This window comes from Dipteris shenzhenensis, chromosome 5 (assembly GCF_047967505.1).
Source record: "Dipteris shenzhenensis isolate YYH24624 ecotype China chromosome 5, Dip_SZ_1.0, whole genome shotgun sequence".
Taxonomy (NCBI): domain Eukaryota; kingdom Viridiplantae; phylum Streptophyta; class Polypodiopsida; order Gleicheniales; family Dipteridaceae; genus Dipteris; species Dipteris shenzhenensis.
In genome coordinates this window covers 37,356,733-37,376,739 of record NC_141600.1, presented here as the reverse complement: position 1 = coordinate 37,376,739, position 20,007 = coordinate 37,356,733, and the positions used below count along the sequence as shown (strand labels likewise).

The window sequence follows — 20,007 nt, the reverse complement described above, 5'->3', positions numbered from 1 at the left end:
TCAAGGTCTTTGAATTTGTTGAACCTCACGAACCTCAAAAATTTTGGCTTGTCTCTTTGTTTTAGAGGTGTTGCTGCTATGGTTGTATTCTATTGCGAAAGTGGCGAGGAAAACGTCGTCCAAGTGTTGCCTTCCAATATACTTGTCGATAATGGTCTGACTAATGAATTGTAAATCTTTGCTTGATTTGTGTAAAGGTAGGGGCAAAGTGATAAATGCTGTAAGCTACGTGCTCATTTGTTGGGCATGTAAAAATGTGTTCCCCATTTTCCTTAGTCTCTCCTGTGTGGGGTTGTTCTCTTGTATACATGTTCTCAACATGTCACGCATTGAATTTTGTAGTGTATGAAGTGCAATGAATGTCCATGTTGGATTGACATAGGAAGCTAATCTTCTTGCCGAATGCATTTGCGAAGATGTCCTTGGCTTGACATTGTAGGAATAATGTTGGTTTTGTTATTGAAACTCTTAATGATAGGATGTACTTTTGTAGGTCTAGCCATAGAAACTTAAGCCATTGAAAGAATAAAGCGCTTGCTTTGTTTCGGGCTTCTGGATTTCTTATTGAATTCCAATGTAAAGTTCTTTGTATTTATTCTTCAAGTGGAATGAGTATCATTGTGGCTTGGGACAGTGAAATTTGCAAAACGTGCGTTGTCCCTTTGTACATGTTCTTGTATGCTTGCGAATTTATATTTCATTCATGTGTGGATTTAACAAATTCTTGATGCATGTTATATGCTCATCTATAGATGCTATCACTTCATAATCATTGCTTGAATTATATTTTGGTGCTTTTTCAACCCACAAGATTCCATGCTCGTGTTGACTACCTCGGCTTTGGAATTCTGTCATAAAGAAGCAATCAACAACACCGCCAAGTATGGACCTATCTTTGAGTAGTAGCGAGAGCATATTCTACAGTTTTTGAGTGTAGTACATGCCACACAATGTAGGGTTTAGGCTAAGTAATTGTATGACATGTGCTTCCTCCTGTGCAAGAGCAGGCAGCACAGTCATAGAGTTGTACGCTATTTTTAGGGCGCTAACAAGAGAATCCCACATTCATTCGACACACGAGAAAGTGACAAAGGAGGGCCCAATTGATGCATCATAGCAAATGCCTCTTTGTGTAGTCTCTCCTTGTGGTTAGTTGAAGTATGGAGGCCCTCAAAGTCCCTATATCCTATTCCTGATTTAAGTATTTGCTCGATGTCGGCGTTGTTCTTAACATCTCTTGCACATAGTAGTTTCTTCTTCAACATGCCTTTTCTTAAGCACACCCATATAGATTGCATCACTTGATGAATCAAAACTTTGATAGATTTGAAAAAAAGATTTGCAATAGTATGAGAAAATTTTAATGATTTGTGTGTTATTTCCCACTTAACTATATCAGATATGTGACCCTAGTATTGCGAATTGCTCGTCAAGACCCAAAATATAGTGTTGGGAAATTCAACTCCCCTCTATGTGCATCTTTGAAAATACCCAACGGTTTTTGGTTTTCTGAAGGTGCCACATAAATGGCCTGTGTTTTAAAGTCTATGACTTGTTCTGCGCTAACCAAATTATGTATTAATGTGTCGGTTTATATTTCATCTTCATCTACGGGGTGCCAATGTTCTCATATTCTTCTTTAGAGGAATGCATTTCTGGTGGGCTTGTGACAAGTACGTCTTTGTACCAATCGTTGTTCATAGTAACATTATTAGCTTTATATAATGGTGTATTCATAGTACAAGGGGGACGTCACTTGCATGCATGAACTTCAAGATAACCCCCTATATACGTTCCATGTAGCATAATAAAACACCTCTATTTAAGCTTATAAGGATTCCACAAAAAGCGCACTATGTACCCCCTTTCCTTAAATCTATTTTATTTCTCAATTATTTGGATTAGACCCTAAGAAAATTTAGATGATATAGATTAGAACATCTTCAAATATTCACCAATGGGTAATATTCATTATCCCCCCTACCATGCACTAAAACTAGCCACAGCTAGGGATTAGTTCATTCACACTTGGTTCATGACCAATTGTCACTTGTCAAATGTGTGTGTGTGTACTTTTTATGTTTAGGGGGTAAAACTTTTATTTCCCTACACCCCTCCCTCTTTCCCCCCAAAGATGTCAAGGCCCCCCAGCTTAAATTTAAGAATGAGGAAAAGTAAAAGGGGAAAAACTGGTATTTCCCTACACCCCTCCCTCTTCCCCCCCAAAGAAGTCAAGGCCCCCTAGCTTAAGTTTAAGAATGAGGAAAAGTAAAAGGGGCCCCCACCCCTAATGTATAAGCGTATGCCTCATCTCAAAAAACCCCCCTATTTTACACTCATGTGATATCATAAGTTTTCCCTTGTGAATCCCTCGGGTCCACAAGTATGTTCAATGCTTTCATAAGAGTGTACGGCAGAACCTTGCCAATTGCAAATGTTAATTTCAATTGCATTTCCCTTTTAATTCAAAAAATTATAGCATGATCGTCATCCACGAAGCATGGCAATACACGTATCTTGTTTGTGTCTGCTAATACATTGGCAATACTTCCAGTGATGCCTAGTTGCCCGTTGAAAGTCATTTCTCTGATTGTGCCAAAGCAAGCCGAGGTGCCACCAAGCTCTCCTCGACATCATTTAGCATGCATACAAGAGACAATGGTGCATGCAATGATATATTTACCTCTATGAAATATTAGTGACAACGTTCCCTTCGATTGCTTCGTTACATTCATTGCATATTCTACAGTGCTTTCCTATGAACTCAACGTTTGCATCTTCTCTTTCCTTTGCACCCATTGAATGTTGTCTTGCTAAGATGGACACTTTATTTCTTGAAAACCATTCTTTTGTATGAAAAGCAATCATGCGATGGTGTCTTTGATGTTTTTAATGTATTTTTCCATTTGGTGTAAGCAGCTTCCAAACATTTGCAAGAACTTGCTAGAGGTAATGTTGCTTTCAATGGAAATCCTTTCCTTTTGCTTCTTTTGAATGATAGCTATTGAAGAGGAAGTTTATGGATTTAAAGTCTCTACTTCTTCGATGTTTTTGCCATTCATGGCGTTCGTGGTTTGTTTTAGTTTTAGGACCTCGCTTCTGATGCCAGAAATTGAAATGCTATAAGAGGGGTAGGTTTGCTGCATACACTCTCTAATAGTGGTAGCTTTTGTTTGCCCTTGTTCTAGCATGAGCTTCTGCAAGTATTTTAATTCTCTTGCCATATGCCACTTAATATTGAACAACCCAAAGCCTTTTGACGTGGGAAGTAGGTGTCCCCAAAACCAGGAATTGGAGATCCCTCAAAGATCAACTTCAAAGGTGAGTCTCTCTTTAGGAAGTTCAAATTTATGACGAAATCTAGCTTACCTCCATAATTTGCAACCAGCCTATGAAAAAAAACAAAAAATTTTGTGTAGCAAAGTTTTCATCTTGTAGAACGTAATAAAGTGAGGAGAGAGAGAGAGAGAGGAGTGCACATTATGTAGAGAGAGAGAGAGAGAGAGAGAGGAGTGCACATTATGTAGCTACCTGTACACTATGTTGTATTGAACATGTTTACATGAGTATCCCTTTAGGGTTAGTAGCCCCTAATGCCCTATCTAGATGGTGCAATTTACACCATCCTTAACACCCCCTCTTAAATTGCACTAGCTAAGTAGAGGGTGAATGTATAAGATATATTTGGATTTCGTTTGGTGCATATGAGAGCATCCAAAACTAAAAAGAATCAGAGTAGTATGTGCATGTGTGAGCACAATGACTACGTAGCAGAAGCATGTACAATGAGTACAACTTGTGATCATGTACATAAAGGTGCATGTCCCCCTCTTAAGTTGTGGGTCATCCTTCACCTTTGGGAATAAAACCTAGAAAATAGACCAAAGGGAAGAGGAAGGAGATATGTAGAAAGGAAAGTCCACCCGGATCAAAGACTGGTTGATCAAAAGATGACTGCGTGAAAAATTGCGTGTATGGCTATTGTCTTTGTCCACATTCTTGCTAACATTGCATTGAGAGGTTTTAATAAGTACAACCTCAATGTGGAGAGAGCAATTTTGCTTCTCTTTGGTGAAGTCATCAAATATTACTCAAAAGGAAAGACAAGCACATATTTATTTCATGAGAGGGCAGTAAGAGTAAATAGACACACAAGCTGAAGGGTATAAGGATTTGGATATCCGAGGATCTCACTCCAACATAACTCAAACAAAGACTCATCGAACTCAATAAAGTGAAAGAAGCATGTAAGGAACGTAAGTGGGTGGTTTATCGGGATGGGCAAGCACATTATTCAAACCGTTTCTAATATAGTTCTAGAACTTAGCTATGCACCTAAATAATTGTGAGATGAGTTGCCTTGGGCGCTCCCCGGACTCTCTGGCTATCCAGATGTAATTGCAACGTTTTTGGTGTGTATTTTGTCTCAAAGGCCTGTGAGGACTGTGAGGCCTTCCGCATACATTAATCTCTCTCTCTCTCTCTCTCTCTCTCTCTCTCTCACCCCCCCCCCTCCCCCCCTCCCCTCCCTCAAAATACACTTGATATTCGAATCTATGCTCTTTACGTAAAATTGGTTCTCATTTAGACAAAATGAAAATGGATTTGTGGCTAGAAAGTTCTCATCATTTTTCTATAGGCTCAAAGTAATATTCTCTCACTAGTCCTAAATTCTCTCTCTTTAGGAGATGGGATCAAAATCTTAAAAATTTATTCTCTCTTGTATGTACCAAGATGTTTGTCACCTTTCTTACATTTTCTTAGTTCTAGAATAGTGGATGTATTTGCAAGCAGTGTAGGACCTTGGATTATATTCCATTAAGAAGTGGTTTCAAGTGTATATAAGTGAGGATTTGCAAAAGGTCTAATTACAAAATAAGTTCGGAGATTGCCCTTTTACAAGGCTTTAGGAATAAAAGGAGATTGTAGGATCTAGAAGAGGGGCTTAAGGTTTAGGAAAGGGTGGAGTTCAAAAAGAGTTACGACGAAGAAATGAATCTACATCACCAACTTGATGGGGTAAGGGTTTAGAAATGCTAAGCTAGGAGTTTGGGTCAAGAAAAGAAGTAGGAAATGAAGATTCAAGATCTAGAATAGGTATGGGGTTTTAAAAACAGTGGGATTGAGTTTAGGGAAAGGGAATAAGGTAGAAAGAGATGCAAGTGCTTAGTTTGGGTAATGAGTTGAAAGGGAGAGAGGGAGAGTGGAAGAGAGGGAGATTCAAAAGAAGGAAGGAGAGAGAGAGGGAAAGAATGCTCCCTTGCCAGTAAAGGAAGAGAGAGTTTACAAGGATTGAGAGTAAAACAAAGAAAAGTGCAAGGTTGAGGGATGAGTAGAAGGTTAGAGATGCTTATGCACAGTTGAGAGTGCAAGGGAGCATGGACTCTTGGAAAGAGAGCATAAGTACACAAAATGTGCATTGAATTATTTTGTAGAAACACATTCTTGTGATCCTAACTAGAGGGATCCCTACAATGGATCATAAGACAACTGGTCCTTTTGAAAGGATACACACCAAATTAAAAGGATCATGACAAACCAGACCAATTTGAAAAGTTCAACTGACAAAACTCTTAGTCACATACATGGACAAAGACATGCACCCAAAGCCTATCCATAGAAACTCACATAAAAAGATGTCATCTCAACATACAATTGGCTTTGGCATCCAAGATCTTGATGTAAAATGGAGGCTCTAATAGACATAAGTAGAATAGAGTTCCAATTCGAGCGTTCTCATCCTTTTTCCACCAATCTCATACTGAGCATATTTCTCTCACTAAATCTGATCTCTCTCGAAATGATGATTTTGCAAGTATGTCTAGATCCTTTCTAGAGTGTGTTTCGACTATCCCTATCATATTAGATCTATCGATTGTGTTCTCAAGCTCCACTTCTTACAATGATCTCAACATTAACTACACTTGATTGTGCTTTTAATCCCTTGACAACAAACAATTAACAACTCCCTTGAATCAATTTGACTACCCATTGTCTAATATGTGATGCTTTGGGTTAGATGTATTGGCATCTTGTGCTTTCCATGGAGTTTTCCTTATAGTCAAAGTGGTTCTTCTTGAAGTAGTGCTTGCCTCTTAGCTACGTAGGTCTTTGTCAACCTACCTATATCTTTAATCAAAGCTTACTGAAGATCAAACTGTCCTATTGAATTCAATTGTGGGAAGCTTCTTTTGTTGAATGCTTCTAGTGTTCCTCATATCTTGCTTATTGCAATTAAGTGATTACAGTAAATGGTTGTGGATTGATCATGTAGCAAAATTGTTGTGTACTTAAGACCTAGAGAGTATGGAATACCATGGGTACAAGATTGTGTGCTGATAATGATTCTCACAATCTCTTCTTTGCATTTACTAGGTATGTAGATCCTCATGCTGATAGACCTTGTGCTTGACTTTTCTTGTTCCGCATTAATTTTGACGAAAGCAAATTTTATGTTACTTGATGTATACTATTTGCATAGCATAGAGGAGTCCCATTTTTTAATCTCTCTTTCAAAGACCAAGATCATCATTACAAATATGATCCCAATGAAACTTATTTCTTATTTTTTGCTTTGACTTTTTTTCTAGCCCTGTGCTTACGAGGCAATAGTATTGGTGAGCTAGACTGATATTGAGAGTTGACACTTGAGTTTTATATGGACATGCATCTTTCAAAAAGAACAATCCCATCATTGTAGATGGTGTTGGTTTAGATAGAGCATTCACTGTTTTATGAACTAGTCTTACCCTTAAGGCTGGACACATGACTAATGTCCCACTCTCATGTAGGTGGATACTTCAGGTGGAGTTTGTCCTAGAGATGCCAACACTGTCCTTTAGGAGTCCACTCTACTTCTTTCTTTTTTGACTCACATTTCAATGATATCAGTTCTTACTAGGCATTCATTCCATATGTTGGTCGTCTTTTTACCACATGAAAAGAACCATCTATTAGAAGATTTTAAAATAGCAAATCTAATAGTTGTGAAACGCTACAAAAGAAGTGTTGGCTATTCTTCAGCCCACCTTTCAAGGTCTCATCTCACTGGCTAGAGTACCCTAGGAGAGGTGCAAATAGCTCGAGGGACGGGTATACAACCAACAGATATCTAGATTTGTGAAAATATAGAAGATGCTTGTAGGCCAAGCCTTACAAATGCTCCACCGTTCAACAATCATCCTAGAACATCTGTACCATGCTCCTAGATAGCTTGCAAAGGATACATCCTGATGTGCTAGATGCTGATACGTGTGGTTGCAAGTCAAGCTTGCGGACCCTTCTTTACTAAGCTACATCATGCCAACCACATGTTTCAAGCTATATGGCTAGCAATCATCCCCCGTACATTGTCCTCTAGCAAAAGCTCTACGAGCCACTGCGTTGAAAGGAAGACTTCCATGATATTCTGACTTAAGAATTGTTTCCCATCTATCAAATAGGATGGCAACGTCACCTCAATGCAAAAAGAATTTCTACCTTTGGCTTTGATGGCACCCCTCACGCTTTCATACCTCATGATTTTCTTTTGGAGATAGTGTGCGAAGGGTATATAGACAACCTCTGAAGTGGTTTGACATCAAGCCGAAGTGCTTTGATAGTGACTTTGCTAGATTATACCCTTTTGCCCTGCGAGGCTCTTTAATAAGTTGACTTGATAATATGTACACATTGACACTCCGACACCCTTATCATTATATCAATTATAACTTTAAGCCATGGACAAAAAGGTTGATGAAGGAATAAAAGCCTTGAATTATTTTAACTCATGGAGCTATGTTGAGAAATCCCCCTAATTGTGAACAAGTTCTAGATGCACTATTATTGGTTCTTTCTAGTTTTGAATGGAAGATTATAAATACTCTAGATAAGGAAGGGAAGAAAAGAACAACTTTCACCTTCCCTTCAATCTAGTTTTTGGTTTTTGTTCCCAAACACGAAGGACGATTTACAACTTCAAAGGGCAAAGGTTAATGTACAAGATCTAAGTTGTACTCATCGTACTTCCGTTGTATAGTCATTGTGCTCACTCATGCACATATGATTTTCATTATTTTTCAGCTTTTCTTTTTTAGTCTTCATATGCACCAACAATACAAAATGCTCTCTCCCAAATCTAAAACACTAGCACTCCAAGTGTTAAGAATGTAAGAAAATAATGGGAGATGCAACGATGTGGGGCTCTCCTCTTCTCAGCATCTTCTCCAAGTGTGAAGAATGTAGAAACTTATGACGATGCAACGATGTGGGGCATGAAGACTTCTCTTCTCAGCAACGTCTCCTGTTGCCCATGCCTTTCTATCCTCAACCCCTCACCTCTTCTTGTTGCCCCTAACCTTCCCCTACTCCTCCCTACTCTCACTCAGTTCTAGATTTTGAAGTTTTGTCACTTTTTGAGCTCTCCGTCCCTCCTTCGTCACATCACCATTTGTTGCATGTGATTTCCTAAAAGACACGTCTTTCCATCTCCTCAAACCTCACTAACTTTTTCAAAGCATAATTGTCTACACACAATGAGATCTCAAAGTTCAGTATGTTTTGAAAAATGAATCTTGTAAGTTTTTGGGATGCTAGGTTCTTTGTGCACACTTCATTGTTTGCACAACTCAAAAGAGGGGAGCATATGTATGTCAAGTCCTAATAGCTTTTCCAGCTGAAAAGAGTGGATTGTTTGAACAATCCGAAAAATACATTTATGATCCTCCAATTTGGACATCAAAATTCCGTGTGATCTGCATCAAATATGGGAGATAAACCATTGTCGGATGAAGTTCGAAAGTCTCAGCAAAGGCAAGGCTTTTTACCTTTGTTTTGACAGAAGGTAGATAGCTCCTATGTATGATCAAAAACTGCTCCGAAAACCTTGAACAAAAACAGCTTATAAGGCATCCAAATGACTGCAACTAACAGAGGTATCTTTTGCACATCAGCCAGGTCAGAAACCCTAGCTGCAAAACCTTGAAATGTGTGCAGGCTGTTCTGAAACAGCCTGCTATAGGTTGCCTAGCAGGCAGCTGCCCTAGCCATCTCTGAATAGTAACACGGCCCCAGAAAACAGCAGAGAGCCTTCCAAAACAACCCTTAGCTAAAGTGCTTGACAAACACCTGTACTTCAAGAGGCTGTAAGCAGCCCATCCCGGAACCCTAACTGCTACAGAAGTCGAGAAATAGCAAGAGCACTAGCAAAACCACCCCCAGAAAAGTAGTTGCAGTTGCCTTCAAAACAGACGCTGAATAGCAACCTGTGCAACAATTTCGGATTGAAATACGTGTAATCTGCCCCAAAAACAGCAGAACTGCCTTGAAAATGCACCAGAACAGGTCACCTTGCAGTAGGGAAATTCTTCTAGTGCTCCTTTGCACGCACTCTTGGAGTAAACCTTTGCACGTCAGTACCTGCAAACTTGCAAGCTAAAGGTGATGGCTACAGATAAACATGTCAACTAGGACTGCCTACCTGCGAACTGCAAGCTGAAGGTGATGACTACAAGTAAACAAGTCGACTAAGGTGAAGGTTCCTCGCGACAAAGCTCCTCTCCCAAACTTGGAATGGACTGGGAAGCACAACGCAAGGTCACAGCATGGCTCTGAGACCAAATCTAAGTAACGGAGATGGAGAACGATGCGTGGAGCAAGTAAAACGTGAAGCTCTCTCAAACTAACGTGAAAGTATAAAGGGATATCAACATGTTAAACCCTAAAATCTAAGACCTTTGGTGACCCTAGACCAGTGTTAAAACCCATCCAAACCTAGACTCAATCAATAAAAAAACATTAGAATGAAAAAGCGCTCCTAACCCCATATTACAATTAAAAATGAGAGTATAAAAATACTCTCTCTATTCTCTCTTTCACCTGAAGCCAGCATTGGATCTACTGTGCGATTTTCATCAGGGAGCTCTTCTCCATGTTTGCTATAAGAACATCAGCACATCTTGCACATCCTAGCTCTTGTTCCTGTCCTAACGTCTCATGCTTTCCTTGAATTTCAAAGCATATTCTTGTGCGTTCCACCTGCCTTGAATGGAGGGCTCATCATAGGAGACTGGTGCAGTGGTATACTATGAACATTGTGTTAGAGATTCGTTGCCGGTCATTTACAATTACAAAGCCAGAAGCCTAGTTATACGGGCAATAAACTTTCCTTATTCTTTGTATCCCTTAGATTGTGGAAATCAATGACATACTTGAGAGGTGAAAAAAGTAGCATTGGAGCCACCTAGCTGAGATCTTTTGAATATTTCTGAGGATAAGGTTACACACTGGTTGGCAGTTCGGTTTCCACAAATCACGCGGAAAATGTAATCTTCTACTCTTTGTCCAAAGTGATATGCCTTTGGGAACTAAGGATACAAATCAAGATGAACAATGATTGAAAATTGACATCTTCAAAAGCTGATAAGGAGTGCTTTAAAAATGCTCTAGTAAGAACTGCACCTTTTTACCTATACATCACACCAACTATCCTTTTAAACTCGAAAGTTGCGGAACTCTTTTGAATTTTCCAGCCTTTTCCACTAGACACGTTGCACCCTTGGTGTCCTTATTCTTATGTATCTGTTTGAATCATGCACGTGCCACCTCTGCATCATGCCGAACTGCTCGTGTATTCTCCGTTTTAAGTGAAGCCCCAGTGCTACTAATTATATGAGCTGCTTTCACCAGAATTTCTTGCTGTACTTTGAAGAAAGCAACAGTCTCCTGGCACAAAATATACCAAAGATACCAAAACATAAGATATAAGAATCCATAATTTATCCAGTGCTCTCTCTCTCTCTCTCTCTCTCTCTCTCTCTCTCCATAAAGGTTAGCCTGGTCGTAGAGCTTCAGGGACTCCGAGCCGTGGGACACGCGGGCTTCCAGATAGATCACAGGACCATGGATCATATACTTACACTCAGGGGGATCATGGAGGAGGCGAGGGCACGGAGACAAAGGATCTATTTCTGCTTTCTGGATTTCCACAAGGCTTTTGACACAGCGCCAACCTGTAGGAGCTGGGATATGATCAAAACATCACCTGGGTAGACTTGGGTAGGGTTCGGATAGGTGCACGGTGGACAGAGGAGATCACGAGGACCATTGGGGTCAAACAAGGTTGTCCATTATCACCAACCTTGTTCGGCCTCTACATAGACGAGCTTGAGACCCTTATTGGAACCCAAGGAGGGTCTCGTTGCTCTTTAGCTGGATCCTTGCTCCAAATTCTCTTGTACGCAGATGTCGTGGTCTTACTCTCTTCCTCAACAGAGGGTCTCCAACAACAACTGGATGCACTTCATACCTTCTAAATGTCCTATGTGGAATAAAAGGCACTAAAACACTAAAGTGCCTATAACTATGCCTACACGGCACATACCAGGGCCCATAGGGCATCACTACAACCAGGAGAAGATGGCCTACAAACCCCCTCTCCATGGTATGGATAAGGTATGTCAGATCATGTAACAAAGGGAACCAAGTGTAAAGCCTGTCGGAAGACTTCAAACTTGGGACGAGAAAGTGCCTTTGTAAACATATTTGCTATGTTATCCTTTGTGGGAAGGTAGGACAACTCTATGTCTCCTATTGACAACCGCTCTCGAACATAATGATAGTGAACTTCAATATGCTTGGTACGCGCATGAAACACTGGATTGCGCACAATGGCCAAAGCACTCTGGCTTTCAGTGTAGACCATAGTAGAGGATGTTTGGCGAATACCAAGATTTGTAAATAACTGTCGAAGCCAGACTCACTCTACTATAGTGGTGAAGGCTGCCCTGTACTCAGCCTCACAACCGGATGTGGCGACTGTTGGTTGCTTCTTGCTGAGCCAAGAGATACATGAACTACCAAGCAAAAAACAGTTGCCGATATGTGACACTCTGGTGTCGGAACAACCTGCTCAATCACTATCCGTGTAAGCATGCATGGTAAGTGAACCCTGATCACCATAGAAGAGGGCTAAATCCTCAGTGCCTCTGAGATATCTGAAGACTCTCTTCACTACCTGCCAATGCTGTGAATTGGGCATGTGCATGAACCTGCTAAGCTGGGATACTGCATACTATAAGTCAGGTCTGGTAAATGAGACATCCAACAGCCTGCTGGTAAAGAGTGATATCACATGGTGGGCTCCCATCATGAGCTGAAAATTTGAAGCCAAGGTCCACTGGAGTAGAGATTGGCTTACAATCCTCAAATTGAAAACGATCAAGGAGCTGTCCAATATATTGGACTGTGACATCATGACACTCTCCTCAACATGAGCAAACTGAATGCCCAAATAATAGTGCATCTGTCCCATGTCTGACATTTCAAAAGCTTGCTGCAAATCAGCCTTAAAAGCTGCAGTATGCTGAGTATCGGGGTCCGTGATCAGCATGTCATCCACATATAAAATCAGCACTAAAAATCAGATCCACTCCCATGGACATAAAGAGTGGGCTCTGTGGGGCTATTCTGAAAACCAAGAAATAGTAAGTGTGCATGAATTTTGGCATACCATGCCCTCGGTGCCTGCTTCAAACCATAAAGGGATTTTCTCAACCGGCATACCTTGTTTTCAGAACCAACCTCAAAGCGAGGAGATTGTGCCACATAGACTTCTTCCTGCAGATCCCCATGAAGAAAGGCAGTCTTGATGTCAAGCTGGTGCACTTGCATATGGTGATGGGCTGCAATGGCAATAACACATCTGATAGTAGTAATCCTGGAAATGGGAGCAAAGGTCTCCTCAAAGTCAATGCCTTGTTGTTGGGCATACCCTTTTGCAACAAGACGGGCTTTGTGTCGATCTACGCTGCCATCAGATTTCCTTTTTAACTTGTAGACCCATCGGGTACCAATGGCATGCTTGCCGGGAGGGAGATCTACTAATTCCCATGTGTCATTTTTGGCAATAGATTGTAGCTCAGTTCTCATTGGATCCATCCACTCTTTGCTGTCAAAAGCATCTTTATGGCACAAAGGCTCTTCATTGCAAGCTGTAGCAAGGAGGGAAAACTCAAGAAAGTGACCATGCATCTGTCTATTCCCTGATCTTGTCCGGGCAGCAAGAGGTTGATCTTGTTTGTTGTCCCTCAATGTGTCAAGAAGCCGTTTGGGAACTTGCCTTTGCTGTCTATTGACAGCTCTTTCTTCAATCACTGCATCAAGAATAGTGGGATCATTTTGTGCTGGAAGAGAAACCTGCAAATCAGCATGAGGTACTGACTGATCATTGCTTGTTGCAGGGGGCTCATGTTTCTGGTCAAAGTCCCCCTCTGAGGGAAGCAGAGGTAACCAAGAGTCAAAGGTATCAAACATGTCAACTTCTGGCTTAGCTTTGCAGTCCACAAGAGGAGAAGCCGAATGTTCAGCAAAGATTACATCTCTACTAACAATAATCTTCCCAGTATTTGGTTAGTATAACCGATACCCTCTGCTCTCCTGGCTGTAACCAATAAATATGCATTTGATTGCCTTGTCATCAAGCTTATGTCTCAGCTGAGATGGTACATGAACATATGCAAGAGACCCAAAAACTCTCATGTGTGAAGTGAAGGCTTCCTGCCTTTCCATGCTTCATAAAGTGTAACAGTCCTCAATGCCCTTGAAGGTGATCTATTCAGCACATAGTTGGCACACATCACTGCATTAAGCCAAAATTTATTGGGCAAGGACTTGGCCTTAAGCATGCATCTGGCCATCTCCATAGTGGACCTGTTCTTCCTTTGAGGAACAAGATTATGTTGAGGAGTGCAAGGAGTAGTGCATGAGTGAACAATGCCCCGTGAAGACAAAAATGCATCAAACTCCTTTGACATATACTCTCCCCCCTATCTGTGTTGAGGGTGACAAGCTTGCATCCTGATTCATTCTCAACCATATTCAGCCACCTCTGAAAGCATGAGAACACTTCAAATTTGGCTTTTAAAGCATATACCCAGCAATATCTTGTTAAGTCATCAATGAGAGTCATGAAATATTTGTACCCCCCAATGACATTTGTCCTCATTGGGCCACATACATCACTGTGCACTAGCTGCAATTTCCTTTGTGAGAATTTTGGACAATTCTTTTGAAAAGGAAACCGATGCATCTTACCCAAAAGACAACCCTCACACACATGTTTGGAAACTGTGCGAGTTTGAGGTACATCATTTGCTATGCCCTGTGAATGTAACTTGGCAAGAGCTCTATAATTGAGATGACCCATTCTCTCATGCCAAAGATGAGTTTCAGCAAGCTGTGAATCTGAAATAGCAAATGCTTCAATAGAGAGTGTAGCTGAGTGATCATCAAGGTGATAAAGCCCCTTTTTCAAAGTGCCAGTGAGAACTATGGCATTGTCATCACAAAGATAATATACTAGGCATCTGTATCCATCCAAAATCACTCTGAAACCGGAAGTGGCAATTGCTGAGATTGAAATCAAGTTGACTTCAATTCTGGGCACAGAAAGAACATTAGTCAAAGTGACAAGATGGCTTGAAATGGATGTGAGCTGCACATCTCCAATTCCTTTTACAGCATAGGAAGCATTATTAGCACATGTCACAGTCCCCCCTCGAGGTGCATTAGCTAAGGAATGAAACAACTGTCTGCAAGATGTGACGTGCTTGGAAGCACCACTATTAAAATACTAAGACTGAGCATCATTAGCAGTAAAGAATGCATCAACTTGGGAGGGATCAAAGGAGCAATGGACAGCCCATGCCCAATCATCCTGGAGAGCATGTGCATGTGAGGCATCTGCTGGCTTGTGGGATTCAATTGCATGTGAGGCATTAATTGTCAATCCTGCTTTCTTTTTCTCCGAAGCAATGCACTTCCTGCATCCTGAAATTTCATGCCCTGGCTTGCAACAATATTTGCATCTTTTCTTCTTTGACTTATCTGCTGTATTTTTAGATGCATTGGAGGAATTGCCACTGTTAGGCGCATATTTAGGCTTGCCCACAGGCTTGGAAGCCTTGCCTTTTCCTGTCTGCTGTGAAGCAAATGCATGATCAGGAAGAGTAGCTTACCTATTAGCACGACTTTGCTCTTCCTGCAAAAGTAAAGTGACTAGCTGATCAAAAGAGTAGTGGTCTAGATTACCCATGGCCACTAATCGAAGGGATGTAGCAAACCCTTAATATGTTTCTGGCAGCCCATTCAATGTGGTACTGACAAGCTGAGAATTTGGCACCACCTCATCAATATTGGCAAGTTGTTCCATAAGGTCCTTGACCTTTGTCAGGTATGCATCCATAGAGTCACCTTCATTCATACTGACTTCCTACAATATTGACTTCATACCCTTTTTAGAGTATCGTGCTGCCCTTGTCACCCGCTCACTACACGAGGCTGCCATTCACGCTTTCCCCCACACCACCCGCTCCACCCGTCTACCACCCCCTGGGACCGTATCTTATAGTAGTTGTTACGATGATGAGTGTAAGGCTTTATGCCATCAACTCAGATTCGAAACAAAAAACAGTCTTCCGAGTGCACCAGATACGCTACGCGAGTACTGTAGACTGGTGCGGAGGAAAAATTTAGACTTCGTTCATTGGAATGAGGAGGAGCTACTGAGCATTTTGTTTAGTAACAACTCTAAGGACTTCTGGCGGAGATTTCTAGAAGGACGGTCCCCTCCGTCACTCGCTGACACTCAGATTATGCACGCATACTTTATAACATCCCATCATCCAGTCCCTAATCTCTCACACATGCCTCGCCCCACATCCTACACCCTCTTCACTAGAGGAGGGGTAAAGGATGCCGTAATGAAACTTCATAATGACCGAGCGAAGGATCATGAGGAATTATGCACGGAGTTCATTGCATATGGGATTAACATCCTAGCCCCGATCTTAGCAAAGCTTTTTAATGAAGTTGTTTGTTTGGGGTTTCCACACACTTGGACCATTAAAACTATCTCACCCATCCACAAGGCAGGGGATCCCATGAGCCTGGAGAACTACAGGACCATTATGATTGGACATGTCATGTCCAAGATTTATGCATCAGTACTTGACTTGCAGAGTGTCGAGGACTTAAGAGCAACAGGACAGGCCGGATTCCGACGTGATCATGGAACCACGGACCACATTATCACGCTCAGATGTATCATCGAGGAGGCGAGGGCACGGAAGCAGAGGGTTTATTGTTGCTTTGTGGATTTTCACAAGACATTTGACACAGTTCTAAGAGCCTGCCTCATACGGCGCCTGTTGGACTTGGATTATGACCAGGAGATCATTTGGGCCATCATGGCACTTTACGAGAGAGTTTTAGGTAGAGTTCGTGCAGGATCTGGATGGACATACGAGATCATGAGCACCATTGGGGTCAAACAAGGGTGTCCTTTGTCGCCTACCTTGTTTGGCCTCTATATTGACGAGCTTGAGACAGTGATGCAGACACAAGGAGGTGTAGGTTGCTCTCTTGCGGGCACGCTGATCCAGATATTGCTCTACGCAAATGAGGTGGCTCTCTTGTCTTCCTCGGCAGAGGGGCTCCAAGGACACCTAGACGCACTACAGTCCTTTTGTGAGTCTCATGATTTGAAGGTCAACCTGGGTAAAACCAAGGTCATGATCTTCAAGACATCTCCAGCCATCACACGTCAGGAGTAGTTCACATTTGAGGGGTCACCTGTTGAGATAGTTTCATCATACACTTATCTTGGGGTTATCTTTTCCGGACCCAGCTTCACTATGAGACCCGCGATGCAGGCATGCTTGAGCAGAGGGTATGCTTCATTGGCCAGACTAGAGAGGCAATGCTTCTGCTCGCACTTTCAGGATCCACGCACCAAGGGTTTTCTTTTTAACTCCTTGGTTCGCCCAGCGGGGATATACAGCAACCCTTGTTGGGGGGCAGACTTGTCTAATACAAAGTGGGTCCGTGTGGAGCAGCTACAGGTTCTCATGTTATCACAGATGATTTGTGGTAAGCCATCCATTCCTCATCAGATCATTCAGGCTGAGTTTGGGTCACCCCCTTTACAGCAGCTAGATGCCGCATTTCAGGTCATCACGTACCTATACCGAGTTAGGGAAGCTCTATGCTCTTTTATGGCACTTGCACCAAGAGGGGACCAGAGGTGCTGGTATGCACGTACAGAGAGATTGTTTGAGCGACTGGCCCTTCACATGGACAGACTACCTCCCTTTCAGTACAACATGGATGCTCCGTTCTCTCCCCTCCTATCACACGAGGTCAACCAAGTTATCCGTGAGGATCTACTACAGCTACACACATTTCGGACCTGGTTGGGACCGAGTGAACTCCCAGTGAAGCTTAGATTCTACAGAGATCACTTCTTACATATCACAGTGGAGGGTTTCATTGACCCACCAGGATACACGCAGATTCACCTACCCCACTCGCTCAGGGTCTCTCTTGGGCAGTTCCGGGTCTCTTCACACAAACTCCGCATCCAGAGCAACAGAGCAGAGCGACTACCCAGGGAGAGGCGCATATGCACACTGTGTGACATGCAAGAGGTTGAGACAGAGGAGCATTTCATCTTCAGGTGTCCTGTTTACTATGAGATCCGAGGGCGTTTTCACTGCCTCTTCAGGGATAGCTATGGGATTTTGGCCCATTTCCTCTCCTACCCGGACCAGCGGTGTTTGGCATGTTTCATTCATGAGGCAGTTAGACACCGCGAGAGGATACCCCGAGCACGGAGACGGGAGCAGACTTCTTCCTCGGTTGATCCCTCTCAAAGCTCTATCACGAAGTTCTTTCAGCTAGATCACATGGACCCCCACGAGACGAGGCCTCGACATGATCGTGACCCGGAGCCAGTGACCCGACAGCTCAGACAGAGGGTCGACACACAAATCACACTTAGGAACATCCCCTCCTTGTTTCGAGAGTCGGAGCCCGACCGACGGGGGTCACAGTAGCCCTCGTCAGATGCAGAGCTACCACCAGGAGACGTGCCAGGACCGCGCCTCTGAGTGGCGACAGCACTCTATTGCCGACTTCATGCCTCCACTGCCTCATCCATCCTGATATCTTGCTGCCGCTGATGATGATGATGCTGAGATTGATATTTAGTCGACCATGGACATGACTATGTTGTACTTAGGACTTAGTACTGCCATTCTGCATTTTTGCATTTTGCATTGGTATGGATGCTCGTTTAGTAGCTCCACTACCACAGCTTGTTGTATCAGGATTTCCACAGTCTCATAGACCCATCGGTCTTCCGAAGACTTTAATAAACGTTCTTTCTTTCTCCCAGCAGTTCAGCCTCCTACAGCTCCTCCTCAGCCCCCTCTGAACAGTTTGACACTCACCCCCAATGGCCCTCTGGCCATCATCAGCCTTTGGCATCGGTTCAGCCCTCTGGGAGGGTATTCCCGCAGCACATAGACGGGGAAACGGGACAGCAAACGGAGTAAGGTTTGGGGTCTGTTTCAGCAGCTCTTTTCAGTTATCTTTTACAGTTTTACACAGCTCATTCTCAGCTCTTTATTTCAGTCATCTCTCAGCTGCCTTATAGGATCTATCACTCCTAGCTTTCACTCTCTCACTCACGCAGTAACCCTGCATTCCGGTGGACAGCACAAGCCTCTCCCTTGCCTTGCAGAAGCATCCTACATCGTCAGTGTGGACAGCATCAAGGTCTCAAGTCTTTGGGTTTGCTCTACGTGTGCATAGTGAGCTCTTCAGAAGCACGTTCCGTTCTCTTTCGAAGAGTGTTCTTTGTACTTCTCAGTTCTCCAAGTATAAAGAAAATTCTCCCCTGATTGGGGGAGGGGGCCCTTAGTGGGTACGGGGACACAATTGGTTGTGGACTCTACTCTCTCTCTACCCTCATCTCCTTTCTCTCTCTATGGTGTACAACGCTAATTCCTCGCTAAAGGTGTAAATAAGGTCTTGCTGTGAATTACACGATCAGATTACCGTTGCATGTTACAAGCTTACACGAGGGAAGGGTGCCTTGGCCCGATTAGAGAGACAGCGCTTTCAGGCGCATTTCCAGGACCCACCGATGAAAGGCTGGATTTTTGACACTCTCATGTATGCAGCACCTTGGGGAGTGACCTTTCAGCTGATCATAGGATCCAGGAGGATTCGAAGTAAGCCTTCAGTTCCCTGTCATCATACACGTAGAGTTCGCCATGACACCTCTCCTGGTGGATGCACTCTTCCAGACTGTGACTTTTCTCCACAGAGTTTGGGCCCTACCTCAGTGGAGACTACCGAGACTAGCACTGGAGTCATCCTGACGAATGGCAGAGAGGTTTTGATACAGCATGGTATGCGCGGGTGTCTGGTTTGAAACTAAATTTCGTTCACCGGAACGAGGAGGAACTACTGAACATTTTGTTTAGTAACAACTCTAAGGACTTTTGGCGGAGATTTCTAGAGGGAGATCCCATGAGTCCGGAGAACTATAGGACCATTATGATTAGACATGTCATGTCCAAGATTTATGCATCAGTGATTGATTCCAAGGTCAACCGATTCGCAGAGTGTCCAGGACTTAGACTAGTAGGACAGGCTGGATTTCAACGGGATCATGGGACCAGGGATCACTTTCTCACGCTTAGGTATATCATCGAGGAGGCAAGAGCATGGAAGCAGAGGGTTTGCTGTTGCTTTGTGGACTTCCACAAAGCATTTGATACGGTCCCGAGAGCCCGCCTGCTCCGACACCTATAAAATTTGGGTTATGGCCAACATATCATTTGGGCTGTCATAACACTTTACGCAAGAGTCTCAGGCAGAGTCCAAACAAGGTCGAGGTAACAGACGAGATCATGAGCACTATTGGGGTCAAACAAGGGTGTCTTTTATCACCTACTCTGTTTGGCCTCTACATAGACGAGCTTGAGACAGTGATGCAGACACAGGGGGGGATGGATGCTCTCTTGCTGCCACTCTGATCCAGATATTGTTGTATGCAAATGACGTGGCACATTTGTCTCCCTCAGCAAAGGGGTTCTAGAGACACCTTGACGCACTACAGTTTTTTGTGAGTCTCATGATTTTATTTTATTTTTTTCAAAAAGATTACTTCATTAAGTATGA

General features: G+C 42.8%; 1 protein-coding gene across 2 annotated transcripts in view; it reads right to left on the bottom strand.

The window, feature by feature from the left end:
* Positions 1–9,937: 9,937 nt before the first annotated feature.
* The window catches only part of LOC147901975 (mechanosensitive ion channel protein 1, mitochondrial-like), a 100,402-nt gene continuing 90,332 nt past the window's right edge, over positions 9,938–20,007 (bottom strand). Inside the window, exon 10 of one of the 2 annotated variants that reach the window (XM_087375256.1) lies at positions 9,938–10,701. In XM_087375256.1, coding sequence (XP_087231382.1) covers positions 10,567–10,701 — 135 coding nt within the window. In that variant the 3' untranslated portion in view covers positions 9,938–10,566. The remainder of the gene's footprint in view (positions 10,702–20,007) is intronic. The other variant, XM_087375257.1, reaches the window with a different exon arrangement.